Genomic DNA, 14,837 nt, shown 5'->3' on the forward strand with positions numbered 1-14,837 from the left:
AAACAAAAAGATAATGGAAATAAAATGATCTAAATCTTATCCATGGTTTATTAAATCCAATAATTGTAGATTACATGTTCATATTCGCTCTTCCTAGTTTTCTTTTACTTCCCCTAGATACTTCTTAATAATCAAGTGGATTTTTTTTCTTTTAATCATGAATTAAAAGTAACAGGATGTCTGTCTGTCTGTTTGTACCTAACAATCTCGCCTTATAGTGTAGCTTCTCCTGGTAAGGTTTATAACTATTTTAAGGATGGGCACCACAACCCCCCAAAATAAATTGCCCCTAGAAAAAAACACCCCCCACACAAACAAAAAATTCTTTCTTTTTCCTTTTAAAATTGGAAGGGGGGGGGGGTCGACTAACACACCTCCAACCTAGGCCCCTATAGGCTTCAAGTCATTATATAAAAGCAACAGGATCTCATTGTGTCTGTCTGTACTGAAGAATCTCGCTGACTGCAGACGGGTAACTATTCTCCTTTACAGGCATCACTTACCTCCTAAGAGAAATCGCCCCCCCCCCAAAAAAAAAATGACGACCAATCCCCCAAATAAATTAAGTTTACTTTTTATTTTCAAACTAGAATTAAAACAATCCGGATCGATATGCCCTCCCCCCCCCCCCCCCTCCATACCTCAAGTGCTCTTAGTGATATTTATAATTTAGTGATTATCAGTTCATGTTAAATTTATGGAAATGGAACATTAATAACACCTGGTTAATGTTAATGAGCATATAGGATAATTGTAAAAGAAGTACAACAAAAGACAAACGGATGAGCGTTCTAAAAAATAAATATTCAAGACGTGGAGAGGACAATGGCAAAAATCCAAAGTTTATTCCATAGGCATAAAAAAATTAAATGAAACACCCAATAGACAAGTCACAACCAACCACTTGATTTCAAGATCTCTGCTAAAAATTCTATAAATGCTAATATGTTGTACCTGTTTATAGACAGAGGAATTCTCCTACATTTCCCCTACAGGGGTTGGGGGGGCTTTTACCGTAATAAGGATTTGAAGCAAACCATGTTGTACCACAGAGAAGGAGGAGAAAATTGGATATACATAAATTCATTGTTCATTGTCTTATTCCTTAATATCCCTGGTTGTGCTTTTTGTTTTTGCTATACCTTATCCCAATCCAAAGAGCAAGTACCCATAGATCTTTGATTTCAAGCACAATAAACATGCGACAACGTTTATACACTTACGCTAAATTATCCGTCTATATGTCAGAGTTAGTAAAGAAATATAAGATAAATGTATGCAATGAAAATTTTCACCAGCTTTTCATGTTCTCTAATATAGTGAAACACGCAACGGGCTAAAATAAAACGATTTTCCTCTTCCATACCCCTTTACACCATCCCCTCACCTCTTATATAATTATTATGGCAATAGGCAATGCCTTAGTCAATAAACAGGTTCAACTTGTCGTATTTCAGTCAGTAGCACTTCCACACAAGGTTTTTTGTCTTTAAGCTAAAGAGCAAGTTTAAACAAAAATAATGTTACTAATGAAACTTGAATTTCAAAATTTGGTTAGTTAACACCAAACAGACAACCAACCTTTTAGTGAATTGTGAAATTAGTCGAATGACCAAAAGATTTACAAACTCCCACTTCTAATGTCATTCAACGGGGAATAGGTACATTTATAAACGTCTCTAATATTAAGATCTATTAATTTTAGCTAATTTTGAAGATTTGCGGATTTTCCAAAAAAACTTCTTTGTAGAATGACTTCTTTTGGCGGATGGTATAAAACACGCAAACAAGTACTCTCGTTTTTTATGGATCAATGGATAGGACAATAGATGAAAAAATGTTATTTCCCACTAATTTTCATGTATAAATTCTTTCCAGTATGGCTTCGAAACCAATTAATATTCTTTATTAGAGCCGGTTCTCAGCCATACTGTAAATCGTGTATAGCATCGTATTACAGACAATTTCCACGGAACTTAACTAAAAAACCTAAAAAATAAATACAAGTTTGGTTATCCCAGGCATTCGGCAACTCGGGGCTAACAAAACTGGTATTAATCTTTCCATTTTAATATCCACAGAAAGCTGTCTATAATACGATGAGACAAATAACTATTCTTTATTTCCTGAAAAAAGCATAATGTGAACAAATAATAAATAAATCAAGTGATACATATACTTTTGTGTTTTTTGGGGTTATTCACGAATTCACATAAAATTATCTGTCTAACTCTACATGTCTGTCTTTGGTAAGCTTTGAGAATTTGCCAACAATTTTGTTTAAAAATTACGATTACAATTTATATAAATGTAATAAATGTTATTTGTAGTACGTCTTCCGTTTATTTGTCCATTAAGATCTCATTATACACATTATACCCGATTAAGTTCTCCCTCTTTGGAAGGCTTTACATAGGTCTCGTTCTGGTTTTATGCTATTTTATTAATTTCATGGAGTGGTTTAGCCAGTCGCTCTTCCTTCGATTACAGAGCCCTTATATGCTAGGGGCTCAGCAGATTGTTTTTTTTTATAAAACAACACAAAACACATTTTTACAGTATGGTCAAAAAAAAACTGTGAATACATATTTTTATTGAAGGTTTCGTGATTTTCTTTTAAATATTCTTATATCTTTCTTTTATGACTATTGAACGTTTGCTCCATAATACACATTGTCCGTTGGTTCATCTATGAGTTTTATGGCTTCGACACTTCTTGATGTTGTCATCCTTGTTTTCTATTAAAGCGATACAAAAAAGCTAAATTAATTGGCAGCATCCAAAAAAAAGGTTGACCTCTTAGTTAACCTTATTAAACTTATCATTAATATTTGGAGTGGTGGAGCTACTCTATATTTTGGGGTTTTGCGTTTGTCCGTTTGACTAGCTGCCTTTAAATGTTTTAGTAGGCCTTAAAAACTAAAAGCAAACAAATATTATTTTATTATGCATGTTTTGTGCTGTATAAAATCGGATACTGAATCACCCCAATCTTATATTTATTACTGTGTTAATAAAAAAAGAACAATAAATCTTTAATGCAAAAAGAAGACATTTTTAGATTAATAAGTTTTGTACACTCTTATAATACCTACTGAGGCCTTTTTTTATATTGCTGCGAACAAAATTTTATAAAAAAATAAATAACAGCCGTTACTGAGATCTTTTTGCTTTCAGGGATCGACGCGAATTGCCAAGATTCAGATCAAGCCATAAACTATTAAGGTATATTATTCTTTTTTATTTAAAGCATCATCATACCAAAGAAGTTAAAACTATAGAAAGAGGCAAAAAAAGATTACTGTTTTATAGACAATTGTCTACGAAAAAGAAAAGAAAAATCATAGGATCTCTCCCTATTTTGTAAGTAAAGGTATTCAATCTTGTAGAGCCTACAAACAGAAATTAATCATTTTTATTTTCCTACCCGCAGACAAGTTTCCATATTACTATGAGATAAATATTCCTATAGAATCTGCGGACAAGTATCTATAGTAACATAAGATAAACATATACATAATTTTTTGCTTGCCCTGTATGTATTATTTTCTTTAAAGGTAATAATTTGTCTTTCCTTTCAATACAGGGAGGAAGAGAAAATAGGATTGTGAATTATACTTGACTCCAAAGTTTTATTTTAATGCTTACTTATTCTCTGGCTTAAAAACTTTGGGTACTTTTTTGATTGGTTTGTTCAAACTAGCAGTGTCTGAAATTTCAAACAAATAATAATAAAGTATGTTTAGTATCATGAGGGATGTACTGCAATTTATCGTCCATTGTCTTATCCCTTAAGATCCCTGTATATATAAACGACAGACAAGCCAATATTGCGGCTAAAATAAGCAAATTAAAGACCCCAAGTTGAACGTTTATTTTTAAAAACACTCATTTTCGTGTTGCGTAAAATTGGCGAAAATCAGTGTGTTCGTTTAAACTGGCGAAATTTGTTTAGTAGCGCAGTTGCTCTATAAATATATTTGTCCGTTTGTACGTTTATCGGAGTCTAACTAATCAATTGAGATTAATGTTTTTTCTTTTCTTTAAAAACTATTGATAGGTGCCCTCGCATCTAGGAGATCTGCTAGGAGTGATATTATAATAAAATAGCCTAAAACCATCAAAAAATTGAGAACTCAATCGGTTCAGTAGTTCTCGAAATCTTAAGCCACATACAAATGCCGTTCTACTTTATAGAATAGGATAATATTATATGGTTGCTGCTGCGCTAATATTGGACAAAATTGTCCTTGTTTCAAAGAAAATAAAGGACAGGAAAAATGAGGTTTCTATAATTTTACCCTTTTTACGTAATGATACAGTATTTATTTTTGATAGCAAAGATACTCTATGATGCAAAGATTTCATCATTCCTAATTAAGAAAAGATTTAGTTAGAGTATCTTTTATTAGACCGCAAGTAACTTCTTATATTAAAAGCAATTAATTTTCAAGTACATCGCTCGCTTCGATTTCTCTTTCTCATTTTGTCATCTCTGACCACTCGTAATCCAAAAACAAAGATTAAATATTTTTTGGGGTAATTCTATTATGTTTTTTGGGAAATTTAATTTTCATTAAGTTCGACCATGAACAAATAAAATATAGTACATTACAATTTTGATTTTAAAATTTTTTTTTAAGACAAATAGCCAAAGAAACATAACTTATGTATTAGATTTGTTTCCAATAATGAAAATGAAATAATTTAAACCCATATTTTCAGCTGCTTTGCTCATTAATCGTTCTTGGTAATGTAAATAAGTTATAACATCCTCTACTTTTTTAAAGACGGGTTTTAACTTTATTGAAGCTATAATGTAACAGTATAGTTTCTGTCTTGGATAGCTGATTAATTCTTCTCTATAATTTAACATATCAGCCTGTATGCTTATCTTAATGTCTACCTATTTACTTGATTTTATTGGCTCCTATTTAAGATAGACGACTATTTTTTGTATATCTTTAATTTGCTTAGAATGTTGATGTCTCGTTCATGCGCGCGCTGGAAAGGATAAAAATATATTTTAATATAAAAATTTTTATATTAATTATCTCCCTACCTTTTTTATGAACACTGAACATATGCTCAATAACTCACTTTATCCGTATGTCCTGTCATGATGTCTTTGTGCTTCGCTACTTATGAATATTGTCATCCTTGTTTTCATTAACAAGACAATTAATGCTTTATACAAGCGAAGATATTTTAGAGGGGTGTAGAGTCCATTCTCAAGCAACCCAACCCAATACAATCATTTTGATTCACAGACAACAAGAAAGGGTAATAAAGTGAATAGTGATGCCAAACATTGCAGAGTAGCTTCGCTATTTAAAAGGCTTTAAAACCGACAATTTTTATTGTTAACTTGCACACAAATAAAACATAAACAAAAAGGTTTCTAAAAAAAGGACCAGTATTCTGAAATTAATTTAAATAAAAAAATCCGACATAAGTTAATCTTTTATTTTGGCATTAGAAATAATGATTATATTAGTCACACTTAAATTCAATAAATTTATAATGATTTATAAAAGATAGTCATTTTCAAATTCTACTGAAGAGAAGGATATCAGTTTTTAGTAGATTTTCTTTTTTCATCTTTATTTTTGGAACATTTATCTCTTGGTTAAGTAATAAAAAATGAACAAAAATGCATATAAAAAGACATGCAACTTAAGTTGCAACAAAAAAATACATGGATAAGAATAAAAAATTATTAAAGTTTAAAACAGAAAGGCATTTTGTGTTATTATAAAAGAATGTTAAAAGATAAAAAGAAATAAAGGCCATTAGGGAGACCAAATTTTATTTTGACTTCATTAAATAAAAATTTTCTTTTAATTAGTTTTTTAGAAAATCAATATTTAACCTAAACCAAAACAAAAGATATCTAAATAAAATCTTAGTTTGACATCCGAAAAGAATTTCAGTGTTAATCTAATTATTTGCAGAAGAAAAAATATAGAAAATAGTAAATTGTTTTCAAATTGAATTTCACAACTCATAGGACCTATTTAAGATAAAAAAAAATATTTTTAGTTTGAGTATGATTTGTTTTAGAAAATTTCTTGGCAGGGGCTATGCAATCTAGCCTAAAACTTTCTCTGAATATTGGAATAATTGGTTCAACTGTTTACTAGATCTTACAAAACATGTACACATTTATAACTTACTACTGGATAGGATACTAGCCAATGCACCCATAGCAATTAGGGGTTCTATTTCCAAGGGGGTGTAACTTAGCTTAAATAGCTTAAAATCATCCTGGGTTCTTTATAATTATTCCTTTAAAGAAAGAAATCAATTACTTTAGTGGTTAATTTTGGTGTATTGTTTGTTGATATGTGAATAGAATATTGAAAGGAGAAAATTCTGGTAGATAATTTGGACCTCAGTTATTGGTCAGTTCGTTTCTTCAGTAGCAGAGGGGGGGATGGGTAAAGTCAGCTGTGAATATCACTTTATCAGACTCAGAGCACATAAAAATCTGGTGCAACATCCAAGTAATTATATATCAATTATTTCAGGGCTACTGACTATAACAGCAATGATGTTGTGTTCAAATACAAAGGAGCGGAATACAGTAAAAATCAATATTTTTTCCCTGAAACAAAACAGCAACAAGTAAGTTTATTAATGAAAGTAGCATAGCTTATTATTAATAAAAATGGATATAACATACATGGATTTTCTGACAGGGGAAATTTTGTCGTCAATTTAGGTTGCTATTTTAGTCCTCATTTACAGGTCAGTTATTTCCTACAGTAGGAGCGAAAGTGATGGGGTAAAAGGGATGGATAGTGGGATTATATTAGCCAGCTGGAGAGGCCATTTTATTAGAGTAGGTGAAAATATGGTGCAACATTCAAGTAATTATATATAGATAATTAATAAAATGTATAAGCATTAGTACTTGAAAATGAATGAACTATCTTTATACCTATTACTTTAATTTAATTTGATCAATGATTTTAAAAGACATAACTATATAGTAATACCCTAATTTACATAGTAGCTATAATTTATGGCATTTGTCATTACGATACTGTTTCATACTTTAGTTGAAGTCACTTCTCTGAGAGTGAGGTATTTTATTCAGCTAATCAAATTCTTATATCAACTTTTCTTATGGACAAAATTTTGTATTTTGTGTAAGTGTATCTTTACAATGGGATAGGACTGTAAATATTATTTGGTTTTTTATAATCATCTTCTTTCAAGCTTTGAAGTATTTTACTAAATATTGATAGGTCTGTACAAACTATCCCTTTTCAAACTTTTCCAATGGGAAGCTTGTAAAAGTGGCTGACTTAGATTATGATGTCAAAAAAAATTAACCAATGAGAGGCCAGTATACACTGAATATACCAATGGTAAAATCTATAGTGGCCTCCATAGGCGTCCAAGGGGGGGGGGGGGGTAATGGGGCGATTACCCCCCGGGTAAAAATTTTGGGGGGGGTAAAAAAAATTTGCGGCGTGCTTCGCGCGCCATTTTACCCCCCCAAAACCGAATTATCCCCCCCTTAAAAAAAATTTAACCCCCCCCAAAAAAAAAGCTTGGACGCCCCTGGTGGCCTCTCATTGGTTATTTTTTACGTCATAATCTGAGTCACCTACTTTTACTAGCTTCTTCCAATGGTAATTTTAATCTTTACACAGGATAATTTTGTTTATCATAAATATAAAATGTGCATTAATTTATCACCAATTGGTTTATCTCTTAAAATCACTGTGAGGTATAAATTAATATATATAAATATAAGTTTTTACATAAATGAGAAAATTTAGTGAAACCAAAAAAATGACAAAAACTCATTCTTTATATTTTTTAGGATACACCGCCCAGAAAAACCCCATTTGAGATGTTTCTAGAAGATGATGGGCCATATTCTAGAAAGTTGTATGGTCCTGTTCAATCTAATAATAAGGAAAAGCTCATATTAAAAGAAATGATTAAGATATATTTTTGCACAAATAGCAAATGGGGGCAAGATTAATTTAGCATACATGAAGGTCATTAATACGTTTTTTAAATGCATAACATTATCATGAAAACTTGGAATTAATGTCAATACAAACCAACCCAGTCCAATATGGTATAATATAATGAACATGATCTGGCCAGGAGGATACAAGTTCGACACCATCCACTAGTCTGTTTCACTCCAGGAAGGGGGCGCATACACCCACGCCCCTTATTGAGGAGGGTTTTACTAGGTATTCATCTTTTTATCTGTCTGTCATTTTAGTAACATTTGTCTTATTGTTTGTCTGTGTATCTATATATCATTCATTTATTTATATGTTCAAATGTTCTGATGTCTATGAATTTGTCTGCCTTTTTAAACATAAATCTATCCATATATCCATCTAATAGTTTGTATGTCTGTATATTATGAATGTCAGTCTATCTATCCATCCAGCCATCCACCAATCTATCCATTTATCCATTTATTCATACATCCAACCATTCATCCATTCATTCATCCATCCATCCATCCATCCATCCATCCATCCATCCATCCATCCATCCATCCATCCATCCATCCATCCATCCATCCACCCTTTCTTACACCTCTATCTGTTTATCTATCTATCCATCTATCAATCTATCTATCTTTTAAGGAAACCCTACACCCCCACCCCACTGACAGAAGAGCCAACGAGTAGTGCGGGGCCCTATTCTAGAAGATTATTTGGCGCCATTAGGGCCTCGCAACACCAAACTGACAGGAGAGGTAAGCCTTTCTAGTTTTTTTTATAAGACTTTAGCAAAGAAAAATGTTTAAGTATTAAAATGAAATTTAAAAAAAAAGTTATACCCTTATTGTATTGTACAGTGGGCAGCTTTTTGGATCGAAGATACTGTATACATCACTTTGTCTGTACATCTGTAAGTCTGTTCGCCAGTCAGTCTTGCATTCCATAACAGCCAAAAATGTGATTTTATTGGCCTTATTAATTATAGACTGCTTATTTTTTGCGTAAATAATCAAAAAAGCATCCAGTATACATACAACTTACTGTCATTAATGATTCAAAAGACATATGCATTTATTTGCATTAAGAGGTTTGGTGATTTTCTATTTTTAACATATTCTTCTAATTATTCCTTTTTATGGACACTGAACATCTACTCAACAACTTACTCGACACAACCCAATCTTTCCCGATTTTGTATAATTTTTACGGAACAAGATTCCAGTGACGTCATATTTTTTTCCCGAAAAAGGGAAGGGGGGAAAAAAAGAGATGGGAGAAAAGGGGGTTTTCCCATCTCTTTTGAAGAGATTTTCTTCCCCCCTTCCCTTTTTCGGGAAAGAAAAATATGACGTAACTGGAATCGTGTTCCGTAAAAATTATACAAAATCGGGAAAGATTGGGTTGTGTCACTTACTCGGTCCTTTTGTTCGCCCATGATTTTTTTATTCTTAACTTCTTATGGATGTTGTCATATTTAAACTGTGTTAGTATAGTATGTTTTTTTTTGTCAAGGAAGTCGGTCAAAAAGTTGACCTGCAATTCAATTCCTTGTACAAAAAGCTTTGGTCGTGAAAAGTAAATTGTCCAAAATTTGCAGATGTTTGGTTTGGGGCTACATAAATTCACAGAAAATGAGAGGTGAGGGAAAAAAATACGCAAGCCAGAAGGGGGTGTTTTGTCAAACCAGCTAGAAATAACCCAATTTAACTATTTTTTGTCATTAAAAAACACAATAGAATGTTGAACTTTGTCTATCATAGCAAGGATAAACCAATGAGCGATAAATTGATGTACATCCTCAATTATAATACACAAAATTACCCCTTCTATAGATAACAATTAGTGGCTGAAACGTTTGGACATTCATTTATTGAACAAACCAATCAAAATTTAATAAGGTCCTCAAAGTTATTAAGCCACAAATAAGAATATACGTTATAATAGAACTTTGGGGGCTAGTGTAATAAACAGCCCAATGTCCCCTCCCTCCCCGCCATTATAGCAATAAATAAGATTGGTCATTAAGAAAGTCTAAGCTTTTCATACAGAAAAATAGTAGAGCATACTTTAGCAAATATCATATTGCTAAAAAGTTAAATTTAAGCATTTTTTAAAGACATACAAATGTACCAAACCATGTTGTATAAGATTAAAAAGATGTTAAAATTTATTTCAAAGTAAGGCCTCCATCAAAAAGAACTTGAAATAATAAAAACATGTTTTAATTTAGCGAAGCTGCATTTGCAACGTTGTTTGTATGTACGTCTTTTACTATTCTTGACTTTACTTCTCTCGATCCTATTTAGCTACGAAAATAAAAATCATTATTACTATCTTTATTTAAAGCAATTAGATCAATCAAATAGGTAAACATCAAATATTTATTTTAGTCAAAATATTAAAAAAATAGTGATAATGACAGATTAATATTTTCATATAGCAAAGTTTTAGTTAAATCATTGATACTAGTTAATCAACAAAAGAATATGTTGCTAGAGGCAGGATCTAATGCAAACATAAAGTGCAAGAAAATATTAGATGGTCAAAAATATTTAATTATTAACCCTATATTATGCACATGCGGTGAAAGAGTAATCCAAATAGTTTTAAACCTTGCATACTGTATTGGGTACCCCCTTAAACTGCTCAAGGGGGGGATTTACCCCTAAAAATTACTCTTTTTCCCTTTGCAAAGTTTGATCAAAATATATTATATTACAGCTATGGTTCCTCTGAAAACAATTGTCCCATAAAGCTTTAAAGGTTTTTATTTTTAATCAAAAGACCTTCGAAAAATTTCCTCAAAAATCCTCTAAAAAAGCTATTAAATTCTAAAATGATTTTTCTTTTAAAATGAATATATAGAAACGCCTTTAGAAAATAAATGAAGACGTTTATATACCATTTTAGGATATAAATAGCCTTAATTTATCCCCGTAGTTTCCTTTTCATTTGATTTGAGGTTTTTTAATTCCCCTTCTCAAATTATCCAGTTTATCAGTTACTTTTGCTTATAAATAGATAATACGATAGAACAATTTAATATAAAAATCAGCCTTCTAAAACGAATTTAAGTTCACTTTAAAAGTGAACTTTTATATTAAAAACTTTTGAAATAATTTAGTGCCCTTTTTGCCTTTAAATTGCACTTAGACACTTAAAGTAGATATTAGATAAAGAAAAAAACATAATTTTTAAATGTGTTTTAAATAAAATCTAAGAATTTTTTTACAAATATTTTTTTTGTGGTGCTGCTAATCTATAGCCATTTCAGATATCTTGAGAAAAAAATTCAAATATTCAACTACTAGAATTGACCAATGAAATGGAGGGGTTGAAAAGGCCCAATATAAACCTGTAAGTAATTGCCATTATAAACTATTAATTAATGGCCAAAACATTTAAGGCTATATTGCCAAATTTTGCTGTCATCGTAGCCATTAGGATCTAATATATGATATATATATTAACTAGAAGAGAGAGATAGGGTACAATGGACTGTATTTGATTCTTTCCCCTAAAACTTTATAAACACATTCCGATATAAGAACTAGCTAAAAAAAATGGAAAAATAGTTTATTTTACAGTTATTATTATAGACAACTTTCCGCGGATATTAAAATAAAAAATTATAAGATTAAAACCAAGCCGTGGGAGGTCGAAGGCCCGGTCTAACAAAACTGGTATGAATTTTCTGAGATACGATGCTATACATGATTTTTAAGAAGGATATTAATCAGTTTCGAAGCAATACTAGAATAGTTATTTCTCGTATCGTATTATAAACGGCTTTCCGCGGATATAGAATGTACAAATATAAGATTAAAACTAGTTTTTTTAGCCCCGTGGTGCCGAAGGCACCGGCTAAAAAAACTAGTTTTAATCTTATGATTGTACATTTCTATATTCGTAGAAAACTGGATATAATACGATGCTAGACATAGTTTTTTCTTATGGATGAGAACCGGTTACTAACCACCGGATTCGAATGAATACGAGAAAAGACATTCTCTAAGCAATAACCTAAAATTATTCTTATATACCAAAGGTGAAAATATATACACTGTAATTTGGGGGAGGGAGGGGGGGGGGGGAATGAATTTATCATCCATTGTCCTATATGGCAGTAAATAGAATTGACATATATCTTCAAGTTATCAATCCATGCAGCCATGCTAAAAAAGATGTTCTTCGATGCACTTCAATATTAAGTAGGCAGAAAAATGTTGAGTGAAAAAAAGGTCCGTCCATCTTTATCCTTTCATTATTTCCAGAAAAAATATATCTTCCTCCTTAAAAGTAGACTCCTGTTTTTTGGGCTTTTAAATTTTTTTTCCAGTATGGCTTCGAAACCGATAAATATCCGCTGGATTAGAACCGGTACCGAGCCATACTGAAAAATCTTGTATCATATTGTATTGTAAATAACCTTAGCAGGTTTTGACCAGGCCTTCAAAATGGTTTTAATCGTATATTTATGGCCAGTTTTGTTTCGGTTAAATTAAGCAAAACACATTTACAATAGCGTGCACAGAGATTCATCAGGTGTGTGCAAAGCCCTGAGAGGGTAGGAAAGGGTTAATTGTTCATTCAAATGTCTTGGTTTTTGTATGAAGCCTAAGAATTTGATTACTTTTGAACCGATTGAGTTCTCCATTTTAAGGGAAACTTCACGTAGGTCTGGGGATGGTTTTTGGCTGTTTTATTTTTTACATTAAAGTCTTGGAATGGTTTTATGCTATTTTTCTTACCTTCCATACAAAGCCCTTGAAAGCTAGAAGCGCAACTGCTGGTTAATTAAAAACTAAGACTCTACTTTTAATAAGTTACTAAATGATTCACGATATCTTCATTTTAGGCATTTTAGGTCAATTTTAGGTTAATTTTAGGTTTTGTTTTTAATGATATTTCAAACCATTGTAGCTCAATAAGGTGTTCTAATTGTGTTCCAAGTGTATATAATAACATAGTTTTAAATAAATATAATTTTGCTCAAATTTACTTGAATATCCATGATTTCCCCATTTTGTAGTTTAGTATCCACAAATATTTTGTGGTAGGGGTGAAGCAGTTCAACCCTACTGAGCGAGTTCGATTCAAACGAGCCCCTAGCCTTAAAGATTCTACCAATAAATAACTGCAAGGAGTTACTGATTAAAGGATATATTTGGAACTGATTCATTACAAAAGATATACAGGTTTATATAGCAAATAGAAGTATAATAATAGATGATGAGGGGTAGCTGGTGATGGGTACCTTTGAGCTGGGGGCTGTGTCCACAGGCGCAAAGGTAGGAGGGAAGGCTGCCTCCTTGGGGTAGGCAGGTGATGGCAGAGAAAGGGGAAGGTCCGGCTGCGGCAAGGGGGTGTAGACATCTCCCGGCAAGGCAGGTAACTGGGGCTTGGGGTTGTAGAGGGGCAACGCTCCTCCCACTATCAGAGATGTCCAATTTGACCGCTGCTTGTGATGTATCGGCAAGGCCCCGGAGGGGCAGGGGTGAAATGGTGATAATAGGATTAGTGCTGAAGGCTTGATTTGATAAGCTGCTGCGTAGCAACTCTGTAGAATGCATGTCCGTATGCTGCCGTCTTACCACAATTTCACTAAAGTAGTTTTATTCATCAATAGTTTTCTATTAACATTTTCAATAGCATAGATTTTCTTCATTTTTCAAAAGTAATTTAGCACTACTTTAAATAAGAGGAGGCTAAAATCTGCTTTGAAGTAGTATGGATTTAATATACTTAAATATGGCTCATTAAAATAGGAATGTTGAGAAGAAAAAATCAGAGATCTAGCTTTACAGACTGACGGACAGAATGAGAGACAAAGTTAATAAAAGAAAATCTTCGCTACTAAAAACCTACCAAAGCTTTGACTAGATTCATTCACAGAATTAAAATCAGTTTCTATAGATTATTGAACTTTTCAATTGTTGTTTAGTGAAAACACTGGTTAATAATGATTGATGCCTTAATGAAAATATTTAATACTTAAGCATAAAAATTGCCCTGATTTTTCCTGTTTAACATTATAAATGAGTTTTTTGGGTAAAATCTTCATTAAATTTTCAAACATAAAACACAATTCAAAAACGTTTTTGGGAGAATTTTCAGGATATAACCCCCCCCCCTTCCTTTTTGTCCATTTCTTTTCAAACCTTGACACAATATTGACATACAATCTTAATAGTGAACACAATCTGGCATTGGTTAGTAAGAAACTTTAACTTTTCTTCAAATAGTTTTGATCTACTGAAGTCTTATTTTTTATCATAATTACTATTGGGGTCAGGGGGAAGGGATTGTTATTACCTTAGCGCGCCTGGGGCTCTGAATTCGGAGGGGGAAGAAGAAGGAAGAAAAATAACCCCAAACCATTCCAGGAATTTGTAGTTTAATAGAAAAAATAACGTTCTTTCACACAAACATTACAGGATTTAGATATATTAATATGGCCGCCTATGAAACTAACCATCTTAAAGTAGGAAATGAAATCTTAAAAAATAAAACCAGAGATTTAGGAATTGGTAAATGGAATATTATTGTATATTTTCCAACAATTTATAATACAAAGTAGAACGATGTCTGTCTGTCTGTCCGTCTGTCTGTCTGTCCGTCTGTCTGTCCGTCTGAAGCTTAAGATCTCAGTAACCGATTGGGCTCTACTTTTCAGGGATTATACCTACTGGTCATGTGATGGTTTTAAGCTATTTTCTTGGGGGGTGGGACACCCCCAACCCACCCAAAAAATGAAATCCCCCCCCCTAAAAAAATAATTTCTTTTTAAAACTAAAATTAAAATAGTGAAGTCGACTACCCCCGCCCCCCCCCAAAAAAAAAAATATT

At 32.2% G+C, this 14,837-nt stretch overlaps 1 protein-coding gene across 1 annotated transcript in view; it reads left to right on the forward strand.

The window, feature by feature from the left end:
* The window catches only part of LOC145332167 (uncharacterized), a 130,236-nt gene that overhangs the window by 49,599 nt on the left and 65,800 nt on the right, over window positions 1-14,837 (forward strand). Inside the window, exons 5-9 of the mRNA XM_080177118.1 lie at window positions 3,178-3,225; window positions 6,531-6,627; window positions 7,838-7,931; window positions 8,129-8,222; window positions 8,631-8,743. Of these exons, the coding sequence (XP_080033244.1) occupies window positions 3,178-3,225; window positions 6,531-6,627; window positions 7,838-7,931; window positions 8,129-8,222; window positions 8,631-8,743 (446 nt within the window). The remainder of the gene's footprint in view (window positions 1-3,177; window positions 3,226-6,530; window positions 6,628-7,837; window positions 7,932-8,128; window positions 8,223-8,630; window positions 8,744-14,837) is intronic.

This window comes from Acartia tonsa, chromosome 11, assembly GCF_053477335.1.
Source record: "Acartia tonsa isolate MP-2025a chromosome 11, ASM5347733v1, whole genome shotgun sequence".
Classification (NCBI taxonomy): domain Eukaryota; kingdom Metazoa; phylum Arthropoda; class Copepoda; order Calanoida; family Acartiidae; genus Acartia; species Acartia tonsa.